At 45.3% G+C, this 26863-nt stretch overlaps 1 protein-coding gene across 1 annotated transcript; it reads left to right on the forward strand.

The window, feature by feature from the left end:
• Nucleotides 1-10356: 10356 nt before the first annotated feature.
• On the forward strand, nt 10357-19456 carry LOC120049187 (lecithin retinol acyltransferase-like). Its single transcript, XM_038995416.1, has 2 exons — nt 10357-10959; nt 19217-19456. Exons 1-2 carry the CDS (start codon nt 10357-10359, stop codon nt 19367-19369), a joined length of 756 nt encoding a protein of 251 aa, XP_038851344.1. The 3' UTR covers nt 19370-19456.
• Nucleotides 19457-26863: the final 7407 nt, after the last annotated feature.

The following is a 26863-nucleotide window of genomic DNA, read 5'->3' on the forward strand; positions in this document are numbered from 1 at the left end:
CAAGTTCATGGAACGAACTCCAAAAAAACATCCAAGAAAGTAAGCCTCAATGAAAGCTTGAGAACAAAATGTTATCACACAGAAGAAGGAAACAGAAAAGGAATTCACTCAATAAGAACATTTTGTTTGTGTAGCATTTTGGATGCTAATGCTAATTAAGTCAAATAGCCATTGTGATTCATCGGTCAGTTTTCTCGATGCTAATTGACACATCGTTGTTTGCACCTTCCCTTTTAAATGCAAATTAAGACCTGCTTTTGAGTTAATACCGATTGAAAGCTTACTAACGCATTCATAGACGCTAACTGCTTTAGCGCCTATTGACGATAGTATCTTCTGACTGGGGGGAGTTTTGTTAGTGGAACAGTATAGCTTCCGCCCGTCTCCTCGCCCCTACCTGGGCTCGAACCAGGGACCCTCTGCACACATCCACAACTGACACCCACGAAGCATCGTTACCTATCGACTACTTCAAGGTCCTCAGAGCGAGTGACGTCACCCGATTTTGAAACGCTATTAGCGCGCACCGCCGCTAACTAGCTAGCCATTTCACATCGGTTACACTAGGAGCTCCGACTCTTGCTCGGAACGTTAACACGCATCGCTTGGAGACATAAGCAACATATCTTTCATATCAGCAAGAAATACTTTTCTGAAAACAAAATTACTAAAAACCTTTTATAGGGTTAAGGTTCCCAAATGGCCATATTTACAGTTACACATTAACACTCACTGCCTGCATTTTGTTTTCCACGAATGTGAGATATAAGGACATATTTCCGTTGATTTACCCACCCCCCTTCTCTCTCAGTAGGTAACGACATAACAATCCAATGGCGATATCTCTGTCCCGTTTGTGTTGGTCCATGGTTCTTGGATTGGTTGAGTTGCACCTTCTTCTGAAGAGAGACAAGTGGGTTAGTTGTGGGTAGATACAGTGTGTGTGTGAGAGTGAATGGGCTGGTATGAGTGAATGGGCTGGTATGAGTGTGTGTGAATGGGCTGGTATGAGTGTGAGTGAATGGGCTGGTATGAGTGAATGGACTGGTATGAGTGAATGGGCTGGTATGAGTGTGTGTGAATGGGCTGGTATGAGTGAATGGACTGGTATGAGTGTGTGTGAATGGGCTGGTATGAGTGAATGAGCTGGTATGAGTGAATGGACTGGTATGAGTGTGTGTGAATGGGCTGGTATGAGTGTGAGTGAATGGGCTGGTATGAGTGAATGGACTGGTATGAGTGAATGGGCTGGTATGAGTGTGTGTGAATGGGCTGGTATGAGTGAATGGACTGGTATGAGTGTGTGTGAATGGGCTGGTATGAGTGAATGGGCTGGTATGAGTGTGTGTGAATGGGCTGGTATGAGTGTGTGTGAATGGGCTGGTATGAGTGAATGGGCTGGTATGAGTGTGTGTGAATGGGCTGGTATGAGTGTGAGTGAATGGGCTGGTATGAGTGTGTGTGAATGGACTGGTATGAGTGTGTGTGAATGGGCTGGTATGAGTGAGTGAATGGGCTGGTATGAGTGAATGGGCTGGTATGAGTGTGAGTGAATGGGCTGGTATGAGTGAGTGAATGGGCTGGTATGAGTGAATGGGCTGGTATGAGTGTGAGTGAATGGGCTGGTATGAGTATGAGTGAATGGGCTGGTATGAGTGTGAGTGAATGGGCTGGTATGAGTATGAGTGAATGGGCTGGTATGAGTATGAGTGAATGGGCTGGTATGAGTGTGAGTGAATGGGCTGGTATGAGTGTGAGTGAATGGGCTGGTATGAGTGTGAGTGAATGGGCTGGTATGAGTGTGAGTGAATGGGCTGGTATGAGTGTGAGTGAATGGGCTGGTATGAGTGTGTGTGAATGGGCTGGTATGAGTGAATGGGCTGGTATGAGTATGAGTGAATGGGCTGGTATGAGTGTGTGTGAATGGGCTGGTATGAGTGTGTGTGAATGGGCTGGTATGAGTGAATGGGCTGGTATGAGTGTGAGTGAATGGGCTGGTATGAGTGAGAGTGAATGGGCTGGTATGAGTGTGAGTGAATGGGCTGGTATGAGTGTGAGTGAATGGGCTGGTATGAGTGTGAGTGAATGGGCTGGTATGAGTGTGTGTGAATGGGCTGGTATGAGTGTGAGTGAATGGGCTGGTATGAGTGAATGAATGGGCTGGTATGAGTGAGAGTGAATGGGCTGGTGTGAGTGTGAGTGAACGGGCTGGTGTGAGTGAATGGGCTGTTATGAGTGAATGAATGGGCTGGTATGAGTGTGAGTGAATGGGCTGGTATGAGTATGAGTGAAGGGGCTGGTATGAGTGAATGTGCTGGTATGAGTGTGAGTGAATGGGCTGGTATGAGTGTGAGTGAACGGGCTGGTATGAGTGTGAGTGAATGGGCTGGTATGAGTGAATGAATGGGCTGGTATGAGTGAGAGTGAATGGGCTGGTGTGAGTGTGAGTGAACGGGCTGGTGTGAGTGAATGGGCTGTTATGAGTGAATGAATGGGCTGGTATGAGTGAGAGTGAATGGGCTGGTGTGAGTGAATGGGCTGTTATGAGTGAATGAATGGGCTGCTATGAGTGAGAGTGAATGGGCTGGTATGAGTGTGAGTGAATGGGCTGGTATGAGTGTGAGTGAATGGGCTGGTGTGAGTGAATGGGCTGTTATGAGTGAGAGTGAATGGGCTGGTATGAGTGAGTGAATGGGCTGGTATGAGTGTGAGTGAACGGGCTGGTATGAGTGTGAGTGAATGGGCTGGTATGAGTGTGAGTGAATGGGCTGGTATGAGTGTGAGTGAAGGGGCTGGTATGAGTGTGAGTGAATGGGCTGGTGTGAGTGAATGGGCTGTTATGAGTGAATGAATGGGCTGGTATGAGTGAATGGGCTGGTATGAGTGAGTGAATGGGCTGGTATGAGTGTGTGTGAATGGGCTGGTATGAGTGAGTGAATGGGCTGGTATGAGTGTGAGTGAATGGGCTGGTATTAGTGTGAGTGAATGGGCTAGTATGAGTGTGAGTGAATGGGCTGGTATGAGTGTGAGTGAATGGGCTGGTATGAGTGGGTGAATGGGCTGGTATGAGTGAATGGGCTGGTATGAGTGTGAGTGAATGGGCTGGTATGAGTGGGTGAATGGGCTGGTATGAGTGTGAGTGAATGGGCTGGTATGAGTGGGTGAATGGGCTGGTATGAGTGAATGGGCTGGTATGAGTGTGAGTGAATGGGCTGGTATGTGTGTGAGTGAATGGGCTGGTATGAGTGGGTGAATGGGCTGGTATGAGTGTGAGTGAATGGGCTGGTATGAGTGTGAGTGAATGGGCTGGTATGAGTGTGAGTGAATGGGCTGGTATGAGTGTGAGTGAATGGGCTGGTATGAGTGTGAGTGAATGGGCTGGTATGAGTGTGAGTGAATGGGCTGGTATGAGTGTGAGTGAATGGGCTGGTATGAGTGTGAGTGAATGGACTGGTATGAGTGTGAGTGAATGGGCTGGTATGAGTGTGTGTGAATGGGCTGGTATGAGTGTGAGTGAATGGGCTGGTATGAGTGTGAGTGAATGGGCTGGTATGAGTGTGAGTGAATGGGCTGGTATGAGTGTGAGTGAATGGGCTGGTATGAGTGTGAGTGAATGGGCTGGTATGAGTGTGAGTGAATGGGCTGGTATGAGTGAGTGAATGGGCTGGTATGAGTGGGTGAATGGGCTGGTATGTGTGAGTGAATGGGCTGGTATGAGTGGGTGAATGGGCTGGTATGTGTGAGTGAATGGGCTGGTATGAGTGAGTGAATGGGCTGGTATGAGTATGAGAGTGAATGGGCTGGTATGAGTATGAGAGTGAATGGGCTGGTATGAGTGTGTGTGAATGGGCTGGTATGAGTGTGTGTGAATGGGCTGGTATGAGTGTGTGTGAATGGGCTGGTATTAGTGAATGGGCTGGTATGAGTGAATGGGCTGGTATGAGTGTGTGTGAATGGGCTGGTATGAGTGTGTGTGAATGGGCTGGTATGAGTGTGAGTGAATGGGCTGGTATGAGTGTGAGTGAATGGGCTGGTATGAGTGTGAGTGAATGGGCTGGTATGAGTGTGAGTGAATGGGCTGGTATGAGTGAGTGAATGGGCTGGTATGAGTGGGTGAATGGGCTGGTATGTGTGAGTGAATGGGCTGGTATGAGTGGGTGAATGGGCTGGTATGTGTGAGTGAATGGGCTGGTATGAGTATGAGAGTGAATGGGCTGGTATGAGTATGAGAGTGAATGGGCTGGTATGAGTATGAGAGTGAATGGGCTGGTATGAGTGTGTGTGAATGGGCTGGTATGAGTGTGTGTGAATGGGCTGGTATGAGTGTGTGTGAATGGGCTGGTATTAGTGAATGGGCTGGTATGAGTGAATGGGCTGGTATGAGTGTGTGTGAATGGGCTGGTATGAGTGTGTGTGAATGGGCTGGTATGAGTGTGTGTGAATGGGCTGGTATGAGTGTGTGTGAATGGGCTGGTATGAGTGTGTGTGAATGGGCTGGTATGAGTGTGTGTGAATGGGCTGGTATGAGTGAATGGGCTGGTATGAGTGAATGGGCTGGTATGAGTGTGTGTGAATGGGCTGGTATGAGTGTGTGTGAATGGGCTGGTATGAGTGTGTGTGAATGGGCTGGTATGAGTGTGTGTGAATGGGCTGGTATGAGTGTGTGTGAATGGGCTGGTATGTGTGTGAATGGGCTGGTATGAGTGTGTGTGAATGGGCTGGTATGAGTGTGTGTGAATGGGCTGGTATGTGTGTGAATGGGCTGGTATGAGTGTGTGTGAATGGGCTGGTATGAGTGTGTGTGAATGGGCTGGTATGAGTGTGTGTGAATGGGCTGGTATGAGTGTGTGTGAATGGGCTGGTATGAGTGTGTGTGAATGGGCTGGTATGAGTGTGTGTGAATGGGCTGGTATGAGTGAATGGGCTGGTATGAGTGAATGGGCTGGTATGAGTGTGTGTGAATGGGCTGGTATGAGTGTGTGTGAATGGGCTGGTATGAGTGTGTGTGAATGGGCTGGTATGAGTGTGTGTGAATGGGCTGGTATGAGTGTGTGTGAATGGGCTGGTATGTGTGTGAATGGGCTGGTATGAGTGTGTGTGAATGGGCTGGTATGAGTGTGTGTGAATGGGCTGGTATGTGTGTGAATGGGCTGGTATGAGTGTGTGTGAATGGGCTGGTATGAGTGTGTGTGAATGGGCTGGTATGAGTGTGTGTGAATGGGCTGGTATGTGTGTGAATGGGCTGGTATGTGTGTGAATGGGCTGGTATGAGTGTGAGTGAATGGGCTGGTATGAGTGTGTGTGAATGGGCTGGTATGAGTGTGTGTGAATGGGCTGGTATGAGTGTGAGTGAATGGGCTGGTATGAGTGTGTGTGAATGGGCTGGTATGAGTGTGAGTGAATGGGCTGGTATGAGTGTGTGTGAATGGGCTGGTTGTCCCAGTACTCCAGGGATCTAATGATTGCCATATGGCCTTAGCTTCCTCTTTTCCACAGGCTCTTTAGCCAAACCACACACACACACACACACACACACACACACACACACACACACACACACACACACACACACACACACACACACACACACACACACACACACACACACCCTTTCCATTCTTTAGCCAAAACGAGCTCAGACTATGCACAGCCATGTCTGACATTACACTCACCTCAAACACACACACACACACACACACACACACACACACACACACACACACACACACACACACACACACACACACACACACACACACACACACACATACACACAAACACACACAAACACAAACACACAAACACACACGTCCTCACCACAGATGTGAATGCTCAAATACATGACATTCTTGCGCTGCTGAGAAGGATAGCTGCCATCCTACGGGTTCCAATTCTGCTATTTTATGTGGTGTTTTAACGCTGATCTTAATTCTTTTGTTTTATACATAATGTTTCCCTCATAGTTTCTGATGAACAAAAACAACTTCTGGACATCAGTGATCACTAACTTATGGTTTGGATAAAGATGTCTACTTCAACGAGTCTGTGGCTGTGTATGTACTGTTCACTCCAGACCGGGCCCTAAATCCCTGGGACTGGAACGAGGGAAGAGACGACGGCGAAAAAGAGAGGCAAACCAGCAGGCTCCCTGGCGGGACCGAGCCGGCGAGGGAAATTAACCGCATCTACCCTTCATTCTATTGGCGAATGTACAATCGGAAACAAACTCTGCAGGACAGAATTATAGAACACATCAGACCACAGAACAGAACTCTGCAGGACAGAATTATAGAACACATCAGACCAAAGAACAGAACTCTGCAGGACAGAATTATAGAACATCAGACCAAAGAAGAGAACTCTGCAGGACAGAATTATAGAACACATCAGACCACAGAACAGAACTCTGCAGGACAGAATTATAGAACACATCAGACCACAGAACAGAACTCTGCAGGACAGAATTATAGAACACATCAGACCACAGAACAGAACTCTGCAGGACAGAATTATAGAACACATCAGACCACAGAACAGAACTCTGCAGGACAGAATTATAGGACACATCAGACCACAGAACAGAACTCTGCAGGACAGAATTATAGAACATCAGACCAAAGAAGAGAACTCTGCAGGACAGAATTATAGAACATATCAGACCAAAGAACAGAACTCTGCAGGACAGAATTATAGAACATCAGACCAAAGAAGAGAACTCTGCAGGACAGAATTATAGAACACATCAGACCAAAGAACAGAACTCTGCAGGACAGAATTATAGAACATCAGACCAAAGAAGAGAACTCTGCAGGACAGAATTATAGAACACATCAGACCAAAGAACAGAACTCTGGGGGACAGAATTATAGAACATATCAGACCAAAGAACAGAACTCTGCAGGACAAAATTATAGAACACATCAGACCAAAGAACAGAACTCTGCAGGACAGAATTATAGAACACATCAGACCAAAGAACAGAACTCTGCAGGACAGAATTATAGAACACATCAGACCAAAGAACAGAACTCTACAGGACAGAATTATAGAACATATCAGACCAAAGAACAGAACTCTGCAGGACAGAATTATAGAACACATCAGACCAAAGAACAGAACTCTGCAGGACAGAATTATAGAACACATCAGACCAAAGAACAGAACTCTGCAGGACAGAATTATAGAACACATCAGACCAAAGAACAGAACTCTGCAGGACAGAATTATAGAACATATCAGACCAAAGAACAGAACTCTGCAGGACAGAATTATAGAACATCAGACCAAAGAAGAGAACTCTGCAGGACAGAATTATAGAACACATCAGACCAAAGAACAGAACTCTGCAGGACAGAATTATAGAACATATCAGACCAAAGAACAGAACTCTGGGACAGAATTATAGAACATCAGACCAAAGAAGAGAACTCTGCAGGACAGAATTATAGAACACATCAGACCAAAGAACAGAACTCTGCAGGACAGAATTATAGAACACATCAGACCAAAGAACAGAACTCTGGGACAGAATTATAGAACATCAGACCAAAGAAGAGAAGTCTGCAGGACAGAATTATAGAACACATCAGACCAAAGAACAGAACTCTGGGACAGAATTATAGAACATCAGACCAAAGAACAGAACTCTGCAGGACAGAATTATAGAACACATCAGACCACAGAACAGAACTCTGGGACAGAATTATAGAACACATCAGACCACAGAACAGAACTCTGGGACAGAATTATAGAACACATCAGACCACAGAACAGAACTCTGCAGGACAGAATTATAGAACACATCAGACCACAGAACAGAACTCTGCAGGACAGAATTATAGAACACATCAGACCAAAGAACAGAACTCTGCAGGACAGAATTATAGAACATGTGTAAGATATCAACAGGACCTGAAGAACTGTAATGTCTTATGTCATGGCTGAACAACGACATGGATAACATAGATCTATGCATCGTCAAGACCGAACGGCAGCTCGGGGTTAAGTGGGAGATGTGTGTGTCTCTTTAACACTAAGACAGCACTCAACAAGCTATATAGGGCCATAAGCAAACAAGAAAATGCACATCGAGGTGGCGCTCATAGTTGCTGGTGGTTTTAATGCAAGGAAACTTAAATCCGTCGTACCTCATTTCTACCAGCATGTCTCTTGTGCAGCTGGAGGACCTAAATCACCTTTACTCCACACACAGAGACACATACAAAGCTCTCCCTCACCCTTCACTTGGCAAATCTGACCATAACTACCTTCCTGATTTCCGTTTACAAGCAAAAAAACTCAAACAGGAAGTACCAGTGACGCGTTCAATACGGAAGTGGATGCTAAGCTTACAGGACTGTTTCGCATGCACAGATTGGACTATGTTCTGGGATTTATTAGATAACATGGAGGGGTTTACCTTATCAGTCACCGGCAATCTGGATCCTGGACTTCCTGATGGGTCGCCCCCAGGTGGTAAGGGTAGGTAACAACATATCTGCCATGCTGATCCTCAACACGGGGCCCCTCAGGGGTGCGTGCTCAGTCCCCTCCTGTACTGCCTGTTCACTGATGACTGCACGGCCAGGGACGACTCCAACACCATCATCAAGTTTGCTGACAACACAACGGTGGTTGGCCTGATCACCGACGACGATAAGACAGCCTACAGGAAGGAGGTCAGAGACCTGGCAGTGTGGTGCCAGGACAACAACCTCTCCCTCAATGTCAACAAGACAAAGGAACTGATCGTTGACAACAGGAAACGGAAGGTTGAGCACGCCACACCCATATCGACGGGCTGTAGTGGAGTGGGTCGAGAGCTTCAAGTTCCTCGGTGTGCACATCAGTAAGGAATTATCATGGTTCACACACACCAACATAGTCATGAAGAGGGTACGACAACACCTTCTTCCCCATCAGGAGGCTGAAAAGATTTGGCATGGGCCCTCAGGTCCTCAAAGAGTTCTACAGCTGCACCATCGAGAGCATCTTGACCGGCTGCATCACAGCTTGGCATCCAACCGCAAGGGGCTACATAGGGTAGTGTGTACGGCCCAGTACATCCCTGGGACCAAGCTTCCTGACATCCAGGCGGTGTCAGAGGAAGGCCCTAAAAATTGTCAAAGACTCCAGTCACCCAAGTTATAGACTGTTCTCTCTGCTACCGAACGGCAAGCGGTACCAATGCACCAACAGGACCCTGAACAGCTTCTACCCCCAAGCCATATGACTGATAAATAGTTAGTTAGATAGTCTGGGTAGCTATTGGTTAACCATCTGCATTGACCCTTTCTCCACTAACTCTTTACCCTGCTGTTACTGTTCATTATCTATCCTGTTGCCTAGTCACTTTACCCCTACCTGTATGTGCATACGGTATCTACCTCAACTACCTCGTACCCCTGCACATGGACTCGGTACTGGTACCCCGTGTATACAGCCAAGTTATCGTTACTCATTGTGTATTTATCTATTATTTCTCTATTTTCTTTCTTTCTGTATTGTTGGGAAGGTCCTGTAAGTAAGCATTTCACTGTTAGTCTCCACCTGTTGTTTATGAAGCATGTGACAAATACATTTGATTTGATTCTCAGGCACCATTCAGCACACATTGTGCTATAACTGTACTATGACTGTGTCAACATTATAACCTTGTAAAAGGCAATACATTACCCAATGGGCACAGACATCAGTTCAACGTGTAGTTTTGATTTACATTTGGTTTAGTTTTCAACCAACAATTCAATGTGAAATCAACAACAAAATTCACGTCATTGAATTTTTGTTAAAAGTTGGTTGATTCAACATAATCACATGTATTTTTTTGGGGGGGGGTGGATTGAAATGATGTGGAAACAATGTTGAAACTAGTTTTTCCCCAGTGTAAACACACATGATGCAATGGACCTATTAGGCTATTTGCCACAGACACAACGCAGCAAAATGGCAGAATATCTTGTGGTATGCCAACTGTAACTAATGGCAGAATATCTTGTGGTATGCCAACTGTAACTAATGGCAGAATATGTTGTGCTATGCTAACTGTAACTAATTGCAGAATACATTGTGCTATGCTAACTGTAACTAATTGTGATCTGCATGTCCACTGCCTGTATGTATCCCGAGAACATCTGTAAGAAGTCAACAAGACTTTAGCACTACAAGTGTCACTCAGAACACCTACTACGTGACTCATCTGCTCTCAAACAGCAGCCAATCGGTTCCTCGGATCCCTCACGACGTCACCGAGGGCCCCTCGATGAAACTGACCGCGACCTGAAGATGATAGAGGAGCGTGAGGCGAGGAGGAGAACGTCCCGAAAAACAAGGACAAGGAATCTCCTCCAATAAAACATGTTGAATTCGCTCACATTACTCCTGGAAAAAGTGTTCTTCCTCACTCACCTCAATGTCTTCAGGCCCAGTTTGTTGTTTTCAGACACAGACAGAGCGAGGGAGAAGAAGAGATTTACACATCACTGCGAGAAAGAGGGGGGGAGAGAGGGAGTCCCGGATACCTCCGCCGGCGCCGCACTCCCAGACTCCATATACCAACGGGGAGACTTGCTAGAAGTGCCCCGGACTTTATTCACTCATTTCGGCATCTATTTAGGAGGCAACCGGGTGGCGCATCTGATTCCGGATATCTTGCCACTCTTTACAACGGACAAGCGTTCCATCCAGGTGATGGTAACAAACAAACGCTTAGTTCTCGGAGTTCTATCCAAGAGCGCCAGCATCCGGGTGGATACTGTTGAGGACTTTGCGTATGGAGCACCAATTCTACTGAACGCTATGGACACTACCGTGCAGAAACGACCGTTTGATGGCGAAGAGATCGCGAGTAGAGCGGAGAAACTGGTTGGGAAGATACCGTACAGCTTGCTTTGGAATAACTGTGAACATTTCGTTACTTATTGCCGGTATGGCATTGCAATCAGCATTCAGACTGACAAGGTAACATGTTGATATTGGCCTAGACTAGGCTATTTCTTCTTTTTTACGCACGGACATATTGAAGAGGCTATCCGTCTGAAAGCTATATATTCCAATGTTAAACTAGCTGGAAAATGATAACGGAGTTTTCCTAAATAGGCCAACCGTGCTGGTCACAGACATCAATTCAACTTCTATTCTACGTCGGTTCAACGTAACATAATTGAAACCAGTGTGTGTCCATTGGGACATTTAAAAGATCCCTAAAGTGTTGATCATCCATTTGGTGTGCGTCCTGTGTACGCGATTGGTACTGTTGCTCGCTGGTGAGTTGTTTTCACAGAGCGACGCTGCAGGACTCTGTAACTAGCAGAATTAAAATATTAAAATATGAATTAATAGATTAATTGAATGCTGTGAACTAGTAATTGCTGGTTTAGGTGATAGGCCTATCTGCCTTGATATAAAAAAAAAAGGTTGTTTACTTAGAATTTGATTAATCTCAAGCCAAATAGGTTAAAAGTGGTCATTAGCCTATTTTACTCAGTGAGCAATGCTAAATGATGCGCGTCAATATGGACCAATAGGTTTGTAGAGCAGACAATGGTCCGTCCCAGATGGCACCCTATTAACTAAACTCTTTGGAAAAAAGGGTTCCAAAAGGGTTCTTCGGCTGTCCCCATAGCAGCACCCTTTTTGGCTCCAGATATAACCCTTTTGTAGAAACCTCTTCGGAAAGGGTTCTACGTGGAACCTCGAAAGGTTCTACCTAGAACCAAAAGGGGTTATTCAAAGGGTTATCCTATGGAGACAGCCAAATAACCACTTTAGCTTCAAGATTGCAACTTTTTTTCTAATGTAGAGCCCTACTCTGGTCTAATGTAGGGCCCTGCTCTGGTCTAAAGTAGAGCCCTGCTCTGGTCTAAAGTAGGGCCCCATGGTGTTTAGGGTGCCGTTTGTCACACAGACAATGATTTGGCCATGTAAGCTGGGCTGCAAAACGGGATCAAACTCCCCCTTGCCCCCAAAAAAGACTGACATGTAAATTAGGACCAGGCTGAGAGAACTATGGAAAGACAATGTATCATCACACGTTTTAAAATAGGCAATTTGCACTACTTTGAGTTGATAGGCTGACAAGGCTTCGGAGTCTGCAGGTCTGGTGAGAGCCTGAGTTTATTTTAAATGAGCCTGTCTGTTGCTTTTAACAGTTGTTCATGGAACACCAGGCAGGAAGAAGTCGTTTTGAAAAGAGCTCTCATTTCTCAGCGCTTTCTGTTCTAGAGAACCCGTTAGCACGCTCTGTTCTAGAGGAACCCATTAGCGCGCTCTGTTCTAGAGAACCCGTTAGCATGCTCTGTTCTAGAGGAACCCATTAGCACGCTCCGTTCTAGAGGATCATTAGCACGCTCTGTTCTAGAGGAACCCGTTAGAGCGCTCTGTTCTAGAGGAACCCGTTAGAGCGTTCTGTTCTAGAGAACCCGTCAGCGCGCTCTGTTCTAGAGAACCCGTCAGCGCGCTCTGTTCTAGAGGAACCCGTTAGCGCGCTCTGTTCTAGAGAACCCGTTAGCGCGCTCTGTTCTAGAGGAACCCGTTAGCGCGCTCTGTTCTAGAGAACCCGTTAGCACGCTCTGTTCTAGAGAACCCGTTAGCATGCTCTGTTCTAGAGAACCCGTCAGCGCGCTCTGTTCTAGAGAACCCGTTAGCGCGTTCTGTTCTAGAGGAACCCGTTAGCGCGCTCTGTTCTAGAGAACCCGTTAGCGCGCTCTGTTCTAGAGAACCCGTTAGCGCGCTCTGTTCTAGAGGAACCCGTTAGCGCGCTCTGTTCTAGAGAACCCGTTAGCGCGCTCTGTTCTAGAGGAACCCGTTAGCGCGCTCTGTTCTAGAGAACCCGTTAGCGCGCTCTGTTCTAGAGAACCCGTTAGCGCGCTCTGTTCTAGAGAACCCGTTAGCGCGCTCTGTTCTAGAGAACCCGTTAGCGCGCTCTGTTCTAGAGAACCCGTTAGCGCGCTCTGTTCTAGAGAACCCGTTAGCGCGCTCTGTTCTAGAGGAACCCGTTAGCGCGCTCTGTTCTAGAGAACCCGTTAGCGCGCTCTGTTCTAGAGAACCCGTTAGCGCGCTCTGTTCTAGAGGAACCCATTAGCGCGCTCTGTTCTAGAGAACCCGTTAGCGCGCTCTGTTCTAGAGGAACCCGTTAGCGCGCTCTGTTCTAGAGAACCCGTTAGTGCGCTCTGTTCTAGAGGAACCCGTTAGCGCGCTCTGTTCTAGAGAACCCGTTAGCGCGCTCTGTTCTAGAGAACCCGTTAGCGCGCTCTGTTCTAGAGAACCCGTTAGCGCGTTCTGTTCTAGAGAACCCGTTAGCGCGCTCTGTTCTAGAGGAACCCGTTAGCGCGCTCTGTTCTAGAGAACCCGTTAGCGCGCTCTGTTCTAGAGGAACCCGTTAGCGCGCTCTGTTCTAGAGAACCCGTTAGCGCGCTCTGTTCTAGAGAACCCGTTAGCGCGCTCTGTTCTAGAGAACCCGTTAGCGCGTTCTGTTCTAGAGAACCCGTTAGCGCGCTCTGTTCTAGAGAACCCGTTAGCGCGCTCTGTTCTAGAGAACCCATTAGCGCGCTCTGTTCCATTGGCTCTACTATAAGAGTGAATTGAGGTATGGACCTTGGTGAAATTGGTTTGATATTTGAACTTCAATATATATATTTTTAACTAGGCAAGTCAGTTAAGGTCAAATTGTAATATACAATGACGGCCTACACAATGCTGGGCCAATTGTGCGCCGCCCTATGGGACTCCCAATCACGGGTGGTTGTGATACAGTCTGGAATTGAACCAGGGTTTTTTAGTGACGTCTTCTAGCAGTGCCTTATACCTCTGCGCCACTTGGGAGCCCCTGTCAAATGATTTGAGATAGCTATCAAACAATAGCTACCTCAGGTTCTTTATGAAGGAAAACAATGTGCACATAATTACATGGCAACTGTGTAGACAGCCTGGGACAGTCAACAAAGTGCATGATCACAATATTCAAATCTAATTTCCGCTGTCTATTATTCCTTTCACAGAGAGGCATGCTGCACACCCTTTGGTTTTCTCATTAAATTATTTCAACATGTTTTAAAAAGATATTTATTACAAATAACTTACAATTCAATAGCTCCTTGATCACATGACCTAGGCACTTGAAACCAACTTTTGTATTGTTCACAGTGTAGGGACCATAGAAATAGAATGAATAGAAAGGGACTCTCTATTCAAGTCAATGATGGCATAATGAGTGGATTGGCAGCCATTTTGAGTGTACCCCTGCCATAACATAAAAGCAGGAAGTGTACCCTTCAATCTGTGCTGTGATTTGTTGAGTCAACCCAACTGACATTACAAAAAAAATACACTATATTGCATGAGCCGCATCATTTGAATTAACATTCTACATTACCATGGCAATCTAGCATCAGTTGATAGAACATTACAAAATACCATGGAAATGATTGCTTCGCAATACCAGGCAGCCATTGCGAGTGTACTCATGAGTTACCTCAGCGGACCCTCAATTGAAAACAGGTAGAGAGGTTCAGCAGTTTCAATTACTTGGGGACTATTATAGACAGAAGCCTTAACTTCACGCAAAAACACAGAACGTTTTACACTTACAACGCCTTCAGAAAGTTTTCATCCCCTTGACTTATTCCACATTTTGTTCTTACAGCCTGAATTACACATGGATTAAAATAAAATTCACATATCTACACACAATACCCCATAATGACAAAGTGAAAACTTGTTTTGCAAATTTATTGAAAATGAAATAGAGAAATATCTCATTTACACAAGTATTCACACCCTTTCGCTATGACACTCCACCTGCGGCCAATTCAATTGTTTGGACATGATTTTAAAATAAATACACCAGTCTATATAAGGTCCCACTGTTGACAGTGCATGTCAGGGCAGAAACTATACCATGAAGTCCAAGGAATTGTCTATAGAGCTCTGAGATATAGTTGTGATGAGGTATATATCTGGGGAAGGGTATAAAACAATTTCTACAGTGTTGAAAGTTTCCAAGAGCACAGTGTTCTCCATCATTGGGAAACTGAAAAAATATGGAACTACCCAGACTCTGCCTAGAGCTGGTCATCGACCAAACTGAGAAACCGGACAAGAAGGATCTTGGTCAGGGAGGTGACCAAGAACCCAATGATCACTCTGACAGAACTACAGAGTTCCTTATCTGAGATGGGAGAACCTGCCAGAAGGACAGAAGTCTCTACTGCGCTTCACCAATCTGGGCTTTATGGAAGAGTGGCCAGACGGAAGCCACTCCTGAGAAAAAGGCACATGACAGCATGCCTGAGGTTTGCAAAAAGGCGCGTGAAAGACTGAGACCATAAGGCAAGAGAATCCAAGAATGTGTAAAGCTGTCATCAAGGAAAAAGGGTGGCTACTTTGAAGAATCTCAAATATAAAATATATTTTGATTTGTTTAACACTTTTTTGGTTACTACATGAATCCATATGTGTTATTTCATAGTTTTCATGTCTTAACTATTATTCTACAATGTAGAAAATAGTAAAAAATAAAGAAAAACCCTTGAATGAGTAGCTGTATCCAAACTTTTGACTGGTACTGTATATATTTATTTATAAAAAAAATCATAATTTTTATAAGTTAACCAAAGGTGTGCAACATGCCTTTCTATGTAAGGAATAATGGACAGCTGAAATGCGGTTTCTAAGTCACATGGTTGGAGAGCTATTTAAATATGAATATTGTGATCATGCACTTTGTTGACAGTCCCTAAATAGTTGCATTGGTGGTGGACCAAGCTGCCTACATCGTTTTTTTTATTGTATTATTTTATTTAACCTTTATTTAACTTGGCAAGTCAGTTAAGAACATCTTCTTATTGTCAATGACGGCCTACCAAAAGGCCTCCTGCGGGGACGGGGGCTGGGATAAAAAAAATAGATAATAATTTAAAACACACATCACGACAAGAGAGACAACACAACATAAAGAGAGACCTAAGACAACAACATAGCATGGCAGCAACACATGAAATCACATCATGGTAGCAACACAACATGGAAGCAGCAAAACATGGTACAAACATTATTGGGCACAGCCACAACTGTCAGTAAGAGTGTCCATGATTGAGTCTTTGAATGAAGAGATGGAGATAAAACTATCCATGATTGAGTCTTTGAATGAAGAGATGGAGATAAAACTATCCATGATTGAGTCTTTGAATGAAGAGATGGAGATAAAACGTTGCCTACATGTTGCCATGTGATTATGAGACTCAGGTTGGAATCGGAAGAAATAAGATATCTGCAATGTTATATAAGTGTTTTTCCGTCATAAAGAGCCTTACCCGAGGAATGTAGACCTCCCGAGTGGCGCAGTGGTCTAAGACACTGCATCTCGGTGTAAGAGGTGTCCCTGCACTACCTAGTTCAAATCCAGGCTGTGTCACATCTGGCTGTGATTGGCCCGTAGGGCGGTGCATAATTGGACCAGCGTCGTCTGGGTTTGGCTGCGGTAGGCTGTCGTCGTAAATAAGAGTTGGTTCTCGAACTGACTTGCCTACTTAAATCAAGGTGAAATGTAGCTCAAATCATTATTGAAGTGAGAAGAGCTGAATATTAAACCTCAAACTAACCTTACCACAGATCCCAAACTACACTCTGTGATGAACTGCTTTAGACCAGGGCCTATTCAATGGAGCAATGGTACTGGCAAGACAACAACCAGATCTGGGGCCAACATTCACTTTGGTTTATTCCTCATATACACATGATGTACACAGTGCAATGAAAAGCTTACTCGACAACAACAACAACAACAACAAGTGAATACAAGAGTAATAATAAGTAAATAAACTAGGATACAAATGTAGAACAACATTTAATAGAAGGCACAGAAAGGAGTTGAAGATGTTTAACCAACACTGTTCAGAATTCAACGTCTATTCCACATTGGTTCAACGTTGAAACAACGTTGATTTTAACCCGTGTGTGCCCTGTGGGACTTCACCGGCTTAATGTTAGTGGAAAATCTGTCTCGTTGGTAGTTTCTCAACAAAATGAGAGAGAGAGAGAGAGAACAACGGACCCATTGAATCGGTTTCAACACACCAAATCACGGCAGTATTTTCTGGAGGTGATTTCAGAGTTGAGGCCTGGCAGCAGCGTGGGCCCGGGAGGAAGCTAAGCTTTTCTCCACCTTCGTAGACTAACCATGATCGGCCCCCAAATGGACCTCAAATAGTTTGAAATGGATGGAAACTGACTTTAGACATCAAATATTTGAGTGTAACTTATACAGAGCAGCTACCGCAGAGCAGAAGCAGAGACAGAATAACATATTGTAGCAATTAATTACTTCACAACCAGTGAGAGACGAAGACATACTTGTAGATGTTCTCAAAACCACAGAAATGTGTTTTTGTCCTAAAGTGATGTTATATCTTGCCAAAGGACCAAGACTCAAATCAAACTGTACTTTAACTGATAGTGACCCAATGTACAAAGAGAGTCTTAATTTTTTATTTAATTGAACAAGTTAAGAACAAATTCTTATTTACAATGACAGCCTAACCCCGGCCAAACCTGAACGACGCCAATTGTGAGCCGCCTTATGGGACTCCCAATCACGGACGGTTTTGATACAGCATGGAATTGAACCACGGACTGTAGTGATGCCTCTACCACTGAGAGTCAGTGCCTTAGACCGTTGCGCCACTCGGGAGCCCTAGTCTACTACGGGACACAATGTTTAACACTGATGATGTTCTCCTCCCTGTCAGCCGGCCGGCCACCGTGTTCTACCTAGGGGTCTGCAGCTTTATGGCACAGGAGGTAGTGTAAATTGTATCCTGTAAATGGTTCAAGCCCTGCTCCCAAACACACGCCCTCTAAATGTTCCTCTCTCTATCACTATAGTATAAACCGTGAGGTGTACTAAAGTCCTCATCTATCACTATAATATAAACCATGAGGTGTCCTCATCTCTCTATCACTATAATATAAACCATGAGGTGTCCTCATCTCTCTATCACTATAATATAAACCATGAGGTGTCCTCATCTCTCTGTCACTATAATATAAACCATGAGGTGTCCTCATCTCTCTATCACTATAATATAAACCATGAGGTGTCCTCATCTCTCTATCACTATAATATAAACCATGAGGTGTCCTCATCTCTCTGTCACTATAATATAAACCATGAGGTGTCCTCATCTCTCTATCACTATAATATAAACCATGAGGTGTCCTCATCTCTCTATCACTATAATATACACCATGAGGTGTCCTCATCTCTCTATCGCTATAATATAAACCATGAGGTGTCCTCATCTCTCTATCACTATAATATAAACCATGAGGTGTCCTCATCTCTCTATCACTATAATATAAACCACGAGGTGTCCTCATCTCTCTATCACTATAATATAAACCATGAGGTGTCCTCATCTCTCTATCACTATAATATACACCACGAGGTGTCCTCATCTCTATATCACTATAATATACACCATGAGGTGTCCTCATCTCTCTATCACTATAATATACACCATGAGGTGTCCTCATCTCTCTATCACTATAATATAAACCATGAGGTGTCCTCATCTCTCTATCACTATAATATACAACACGAGGTGTCCTCATATCTATATCACTATAATATACACCATGAGGTGTCCTAAAGTCCTCATCTATCACTATAATATAAACCATGAGGTGTCCTCATCTCTATATCACTATAATAAAACCATGAGGTGTCCTAAAGTCCTCATCTATCACTATAATATAAACCATGAGGTGTCCTCATCTCTCTATCACTATAATATAAACCATGAGGTGTCCTCATCTCTCTATCACTATAATATAAACCATGAGGTGTCCTAAAGTCCTCATCTTCCCATCTCTAACATTATATTTTAAACTGGGTGGTTCGAGCCCTGTGAATGCTGATTGGCTGATAGCCATGGTATATCAGACCGTATACCACGGGTATGACAAAACATGTATTTTTACTGCTCTAATTACATTGGTAAGCAGTTGATAATAGCAAACGGCTCCTCAGGGGGTTTTGTGGTATATGGCCAATATACTACGGCTAAAGGGCTGTACCCAAGCACTCCTCGTTGCGTCGTTCATAGGAACAACCCTTAGCCGTGGTATATTGGCCATATACCACACCCCCTTTGGCTTTATTGCTTAATTATAAATCATGAACTAAAGTCCTCATCTTGCCTCTTTTTTTTTGTTTTAGTTCTGTGATTGGCTGAAATCTGTCATCCGGGATCACAGGAGTGTTCCGCTGACAGCGTTCCTGGGAATTCTGTCTGTCGTCTATCTGGGAATGTCCTCCTACACCGCCTTGCCCACCCTCCTCATCCCCTTCACCCTCTGGATGGCTGGCTGATTCTGGGAATTCAAGAATGGACTTGGAATTATGGAATTATGGAATTTTGGGAATTTTTATAATGTGTATAGAAGTGTATGTTGTGTTTTAAACGGCTCCAGAAATGGACATTGTTATGACATCGTTATGACAGCGTTATGACGTCATTATGACAGCGTTATGACAGCGTTATGCCAGCGTTATGACAGCGTTATGACAGCGTTATGACAGCGTTATGACATCGTTATGACAGCGTTATGACAGCGTTGTGGCATCGTTATGACAATGTTATGCCAGTGTTATGACAACGTTATGCCAGTGTTATGACAACGTTATGACAGCGTTATGACAACGTTATGACAGCGTTATGACAGCGTTATGACAGCGTTATGGCATCGTTATGACAACGTTATGCCAGCGTTATGACAACGTTATGCCAGTGTTATGACAACGTTATGACAGCGTTATGACAACGTTATGACAGCGTTATGACAACGTTATGCCAACGTTATGACAACGTTATGCCAGCGTTATGACAGCGTTATGCCAGCGTTATGACAGCGTTATGACAGCGTTATGACAACGTTATGCCAGCGTTATGACAGCGTTATGACAACGTTATGACAGCGTTATGACGTCATTATGACAGCGTTATGACAACGTTATGACAGCGTTATGACAACGTTATGACAGCGTTATGATGTCATTATGACAGCGTTATGACAGCGTTATGACATCGTTATGACAGCATTATGACAGCGTTATGACAACAATATGACAGCGTTATGACGTCGTTATGACAACAATATGACAGCGTTATGACGTCATTATGACAGCGTTATTACGTCATTATGACAGCGTTATGACAGCGTTATGACAACGTTATGACAGCGTTATGACAGCGTTATGACAACGTTATGACAGCGTTATGACAGTGTCCAGCTACATTATCTCATTCTAGTATGGCTATTTAAAAAATATATTTTTCTGAACACTTAAATACCAGTCATTACCAGTCTCTGTACCCGTCTCTAACCATGAACACTTTGCACAGAATGTATTTTTCACATTGTAACAACTTTATACCGTATTTATGTAAATAAATACCTGTACATTGTACTGACTGACCTGTGTGTGTGTGTGTGTGTGTGTGTGTGTGTGTGTGTGTGTGTGTGTGTGTGTGTGTGTGTGTGTGTGTGTGTGTGTGTGTGTGTGTGTGTGTGTGTGTGTGTGTGTGGAGTCAATAATTAATTTGAGCCTGACCCATTTCTTTCTGTCTTCCACCCTTTTCACACAGTAATCATTAATTATATAACCTACCATTGTTGTGTCAGGATAGTTGGAGAGGAGAGACAGGCCATCGATTCATTCTTCCTCTCTTGTCCCAGCATGCAGAGCGGCCTGAGTCTGGACAGAGTCTAACAGGGGTGGACTGGCCACAGGACAGTTGAGGCAAATGCCAGATGGGCTGGTCCATTTTTAGTCCAGTGAGCCTGTCTAAATCGTTTTGGGGGGGGATTTGTTCATTATTTGGCTAAAAATTGGGGCCTTAAGGAAGAAAATGGGCCGGTGTGTTAGAAATGCACGGTCCGATTTCTGGTCCCAGTCCGCCCCTAGAAACGAACGGTCCATTATAGTGTGTTATGGGGAAATTAAAATGTACATTCTGTCTAGCCTGGTCCCAGACCTGTTGGTGCTGTCTGGCCAACTCAGGCGTGACAATGACCATAGATGGCAAGACAGCACAAACAGATCTGGGACCAGGAAAACTGGCACCCTATTCCCTATCTAGTGCACTACTTTTAACCAGGGCTGGCACCCTATTCCCTATCTAGTGCACTACTTTTAACCAGTGCTGGACTAGAGGACTGGAGTTGGGCTGTTGGGGAGACTAGAGGACTGGAGTTGGGCTGTTGGGGAGACTAGAGGACTGGAGTTGGGCTGTTGGGGAGACTAGAGGACTGGAGTTGAGCTGTTGGGACTAGAGGACTGGAGTTGGGCTGTTGGGGGGACTAGAGGACTGGAGTTGGGCTGTTGGGGGACTAGAGGACTGGAGTTGGGCTGTTGGGGGGACTAGAGGACTGGAGTTGGGCTGTTGGGGGACTAGAGGACTGGAGTTGGGCTGTTGGGGGACTAGAGGACTGGAGTTGGGCTGTTGGGGGGACTAGAGGACAGGAGTTGGGCTGTTGGGGGACTAGAGGACTGGAGTTGGGCTGTTGGGGGGACTAGAGGACTGGAGTTGGGCTGTTGGGGGACTAGAGGACTGGAGTTGGGCTGTTGGGGGGACTAGAGGACAGGAGTTGGGCTGTTGGGGGGACTAGAGGACTGGAGTTGGGCTGTTGGGGGGACTAGAGGACAGGAGTTGGGCTGATGGGGGACTAGAGGACTGGAGTTAGGCTGTTGGGACTAGAGGACTGGAGTTGGGCTGTTGGGGGGACTAGAGGACAGGAGTTGGGCTGTTGGGGGACTAGAGGACTGGAGTTGGGCTGTTGGGACTAGAGGACTGGAGTTGGGCTGTTGGGGGGACTAGAGGACTGGAGTTGGGCTGTTGGGGGGACTAGAGGACTGGAGTTGGGCTGTTGGGGGGACTAGAGGACTGGAGTTGGGCTGTTGGGGGGACTAGAGGACAGGAGTTGGGCTGTTGGGGGGACTAGAGGACAGGAGTTGGGCTGTTGGGGACTAGAGGACTGGAGTTGGGCTGTTGGGGAGACTAGAGGACAGGAGTTGGGCTGTTGGGGAGACTAGAGGACTGGAGTTGGGCTGTTGGGGGGACTAGAGGACAGGAGTTGGGCTGTTGGGGGGACTAGAGGACAGGAGTTGGGCTGTTGGGGACTAGAGGACTGGAGTTGGGCTGTTGGGGAGACTAGAGGACTGGAGTTGGGCTGTTGGGGGGACTAGAGGACAGAAGTTGGGCTGTTGGGGGACTAGAGGACTGGAGTTGGGCTGTTGGGGGACAAGAGGACTGGAGTTGGGCTGTTGGGGACTAGAGGACTGGAGTTGGGCTGTTGGGGGACAAGAGGACTGGAGAAACATTGATCTTTGTCCAGGATACCGGCCCACAGGGTTTAGTCTGTTATAGTTGTAATTGTACCTTACTTACTGTAGAGGGGGCTGAAACTCAACAATTGATATGGTCCCCCATAGTTAGGGGCCTATAAAATCTGCGTTGCGGAGAACTCGGTCAGAATCACAGAATCCAGACATTAATCGGAATTCTACAATATTCAAAATTGTCTTGAATTTAGTAGGGAATCAACTAAATGTATTGAATTGAATTTAGTAGGGAATCAACTAAATGTATTGAATTGAATTTAGTAGGGAATCAACTAAATGTATTGAATTGAATTTAGTAGGGAATCAACTAAATGTATTAAATTGAATTTAGTAGGGAATCAACTAAATGTATTGAACTTAGTAGGGAATCAACTAAATGTATTGAATTTAGTAGGGAATCAACTAAATGTATTGAACTTAGTAGGGAATCAACTAAATGTATTGAACTTAGTAGGGAATCAACTAAATGTATTGAATTTAGTAGGGAATCAACTAAATGTATTGAACTTAGTAGGGAATCAACTAAATGTATTGAATTGAATTTAGTAGGGAATCAACTAAATGTATTGAATTGAATTTAGTAGGGAATCAACTAAATGTATTGAATTGAATTTAGTATGGAATCAACTAAATGTATTGAATTGAATTTAGTAGGGAATCAACTAAATGTATTGAATTGAATTTAGTAGGGAATCAACTAAATGTATTGAATTGAATTTAGTAGGGAATCAACTAAATGTATTGAATTTAGTAGGGAATCAACTAAATGTATTGAATTTAGTAGGGAATCATCTAAATGTATTGAATTTAGTAGGGAATCAACTTAATGTATTGAATTTAGTAGGGAATCATCTAACTGTATTGAATTTAGTAGGGAATCAACTAAATGTATTGAATTTAGTAGGGAATCATCTAAATGTATTGAATTCAGTAGGGAATCAACTAAATGTATTGAATTTAGTAGGGAATCATCTAACTGTATTGAATTTAGTAGGGAATCAACTAAATGTATTGAATTTAGTAGGGAATCATCTAAATGTATTGAATTTAGTAGGGAATCAACTAAATGTATTGAATTTAGTAGAGAATCAACTTAATGTATTGGATTTAGTAGGGAATCAACTAAATGTATTGAATTGAATTTAGTAGGGAATCAACTAAATGTATTGAATTGAATTTAGTAGGGAATCAACTAAATGTATTGAATTGAATTTAGTAGGGAATCAACTAAATGTATTGAATTGAATTTAGTAGGGAATCAACTAAATGTATTGAATTGAATTTAGTAGGGAATCAACTAAATGTATTGAATTGAATTTAGTAGGGAATCAACTAAATGTATTGAATTTAGTAGGGAATCAACTAAATGTATTGAATTTAGTAGGGAATCAACTAAATGTATTGAATTTAGTAGGGAATCAACTAAATGTATTGAATTTAGTAGGGAATCAACTAAATGTATTGCATTTAGTAGGGAATCATCTAAATGTATTGAATTTAGTAGGGAATCAACTTAATGTATTGAATTTAGTAGGGAATCATCTAACTGTATTGAATTTAGTAGGGAATCAACTAAATGTATTGAATTTAGTAGGGAATCATCTAAATGTATTGAATTTAGTAGGGAATCAACTAAATGTATTGAATTTAGTAGGGAATCATCTAACTGTATTGAATTTAGTAGGGAATCAACTAAATGTATTGAATTTAGTAGGGAATCATCTAAATGTATTGAATTTAGTAGGGAATCAACTAAATGTATTGAATTTAGTAGAGAATCAACTTAATGTATTGGATTTAGTAGGGAATCAACTAAATGTATTGAATTGAATTTAGTAGGGAATCATCTAAATGTATTGAATTTAGTAGGGAATCATCTAAATGTATTGAATTTAGTAGGGAATCAACTAAATGTATTGAATTTAGTAGGGAATCATCTAATTGCATTGTATTGAATTTAGTAGGGAATCAACTAATTGCATTGTATTGAATTTAGTAGGGAATCAACTAAATGTATTGAATTTAGTAGAGAATCAACTTAATGTATTGAATTTAGTAGGGAATCAACTAAATGTATTGAACTTAGTAGGGAATCAACTACATGTATTGAATTTAGTAGGGAATCAACTAAATGTATTGAATTTAGTAGGGAATCAACTAAATGTATTGAATTTAGTAGGGAATCAACTAAATGTATTGAATTTAGTAGAACATGTATTTATTTCCCCAGGTGAATCATAGGACATAAACAGAATGCAATAGTGATTCGTACTTCCCTTGAACTTTCTGAAGAGGTCACGGCACAGGAATGCCCCGCAGGAGTGAACCACAGGAGTGCCCCGCAGGAGTGAACCACAGGAGTGCCCCGCAGGAGTGAACCACAGGAGTGAACCACAGGAGTGAACCACAGGAGTGCCCCGCAGGAGTGCCCCGCAGGAGTGCCCCGCAGGAGTGAACCGCAGGAGTGAACCACAGGAGTGAACCACAGGAGTGCCCCGCAGGAGTGCCCCGCAGGAGTGTACCACAGGAGTGAACCGCAGGAGTGAACCACAGGAGTGAACCACAGGAGTGCCCCGCAGGAGTGCCCCGCAGGAGTGCCCCGCAGGAGTGAACCACAGGAGTGAACCGCAGGAGTGAACCACAGGAGTGAACCACAGGAGTGCCCCGCAGGAGTGCCCCGCAGGAGTGTACCACAGGAGTGAACCGCAGGAGTGAACCACAGGAGTGCCCCGCAGGAGTGCCCCGCAGGAGTGCCCCGCAGGAGTGAACCACAGGAGTGAACCACAGGAGTGAACCACAGGAGTGCCCCGCAGGAGTGAACCACAGGAGTGCCCCGCAGGAGTGCCCCGCAGGAGTGAACCACAGGAGTGAACCACAGGAGTGCCCCGCAGGAGTGCCCCGCAGGAGTGAACCACAGGAGTGAACCACAGGAGTGCCCTGCAGGAGTGAACCACAGGAGTGAACCACAGGAGTGAACCGCAGGAGTGCCCCGCAGGAGTGCCCCGCAGGAGTGAACCACAGGAGTGAACCACAGGAGTGAACCACAGGAGTGAACCACAGGAGTGAACCACAGGAGTGCCCTGCAGGAGTGAACCACAGGAGTGAACCACAGGAGTGAACCACAGGAGTGAACCGCAGGAGTGCCCCGCAGGAGTGAACCACAGGAGTGAACCACAGGAGTGCCCCGCAGGAGTGAACCACAGGAGTGAACCACAGGAGTGCCCCGCAGGAGGGAACCACAGGAGTGAACCACAGGAGTGCCCTGCAGGAGTGAACCACAGGAGTGCCCCGCAGGAGTGAACCACAGGAGGGAACCACAGGAGTGCCCCGCAGGAGTGCCCCACAGGAGTGAACCACAGGAGTGAACCACAGGAGGGAACCACAGGAGTGCCCCGCAGGAGTGCCCCGCAGGAGTGCCCCGCAGGAGGGAACCACAGGAGTGAACCACAGGAGTGCCCCGCAGGAGGGAACCACAGGAGTGAACCACAGGAGTGCCCCGCAGGAGTGAACCACAGGAGTGAACCACAGGAGTGAACCACAGGAGGGAACCACAGGAGTGCCCCGCAGGAGTGAACCACAGGAGGGAACCACAGGAGTGCCCCGCAGGAGTGCCCCACAGGAGTGAACCACAGGAGTGAACCACAGGAGGGAACCACAGGAGTGCTCCACAGGAGTGCCCCGCAGGAGTGCCCCGCAGGAGGGAACCACAGGAGTGAACCACAGGAGTGCCCTGCAGGAGGGAACCACAGGAGTGAACCACAGGAGTGCCCCGCAGGAGTGCCCCGCAGGAGTGAACCACAGGAGTGCCCCTGTCTGTGTGTGTGTTTGTGTACCAGTTTGTGTAGCGGTGTGTGTGTGTGTGTGTGTGTGTGTGTGTGGTTCACTCCAGGAGTGCCCCGCAGGAGGGAACCACAGGAGTGAACCACAGGAGTGCCCCGCAGGAGTGAACCACAGGAGTGAACCACAGGAGTGAACCACAGGAGGGAACCACAGGAGTGCCCCGCAGGAGTGAACCACAGGAGGGAACCACAGGAGTGCCCCGCAGGAGTGCCCCACAGGAGTGAACCACAGGAGTGAACCACAGGAGGGAACCACAGGAGTGCTCCACAGGAGTGCCCCGCAGGAGTGCCCCGCAGGAGGGAACCACAGGAGTGAACCACAGGAGTGCCCTGCAGGAGGGAACCACAGGAGTGAACCACAGGAGTGCCCCGCAGGAGTGCCCCGCAGGAGTGAACCACAGGAGTGCCCCTGTCTGTGTGCGTGTTTGTGTACCAGTTTGTGTAGCGGTGTGTGTGTGTGTGTGTGTGTGTGTGTGTGTGTGTGTGTGTGTGTGTGTGTGTGTGTGTGTGTGTGTGTGTGTGTGTGTGTGTGTGTGTGTGTGTGTAGTAGTGTTGCACAATTAATCGAATTAAGATCGAAATTGCAATATTGTCATGATCAATATCCGTACGGCAAGAGGCT

Source organism: Salvelinus namaycush, chromosome 6 (genome assembly GCF_016432855.1).
Source record: "Salvelinus namaycush isolate Seneca chromosome 6, SaNama_1.0, whole genome shotgun sequence".
Lineage (NCBI taxonomy): Eukaryota > Metazoa > Chordata > Actinopteri > Salmoniformes > Salmonidae > Salvelinus > Salvelinus namaycush.

What these genes read in the sequence shown, in the direction of transcription:
- LOC120049187 (XM_038995416.1), top strand. Translation starts at nt 10,357, where the DNA reads ATGTTGAATTCGCTCACATTACTCCTGGAAAAAGTGTTCTTCCTCACT. An exon ending in TCAGCATTCAGACTGACAAG is followed by an intron (nt 10,960 to 19,216) that starts GTAACATGTTGA and finishes TTTTTGTTTTAG; the next exon opens with TTCTGTGATTGGCTGAAATC.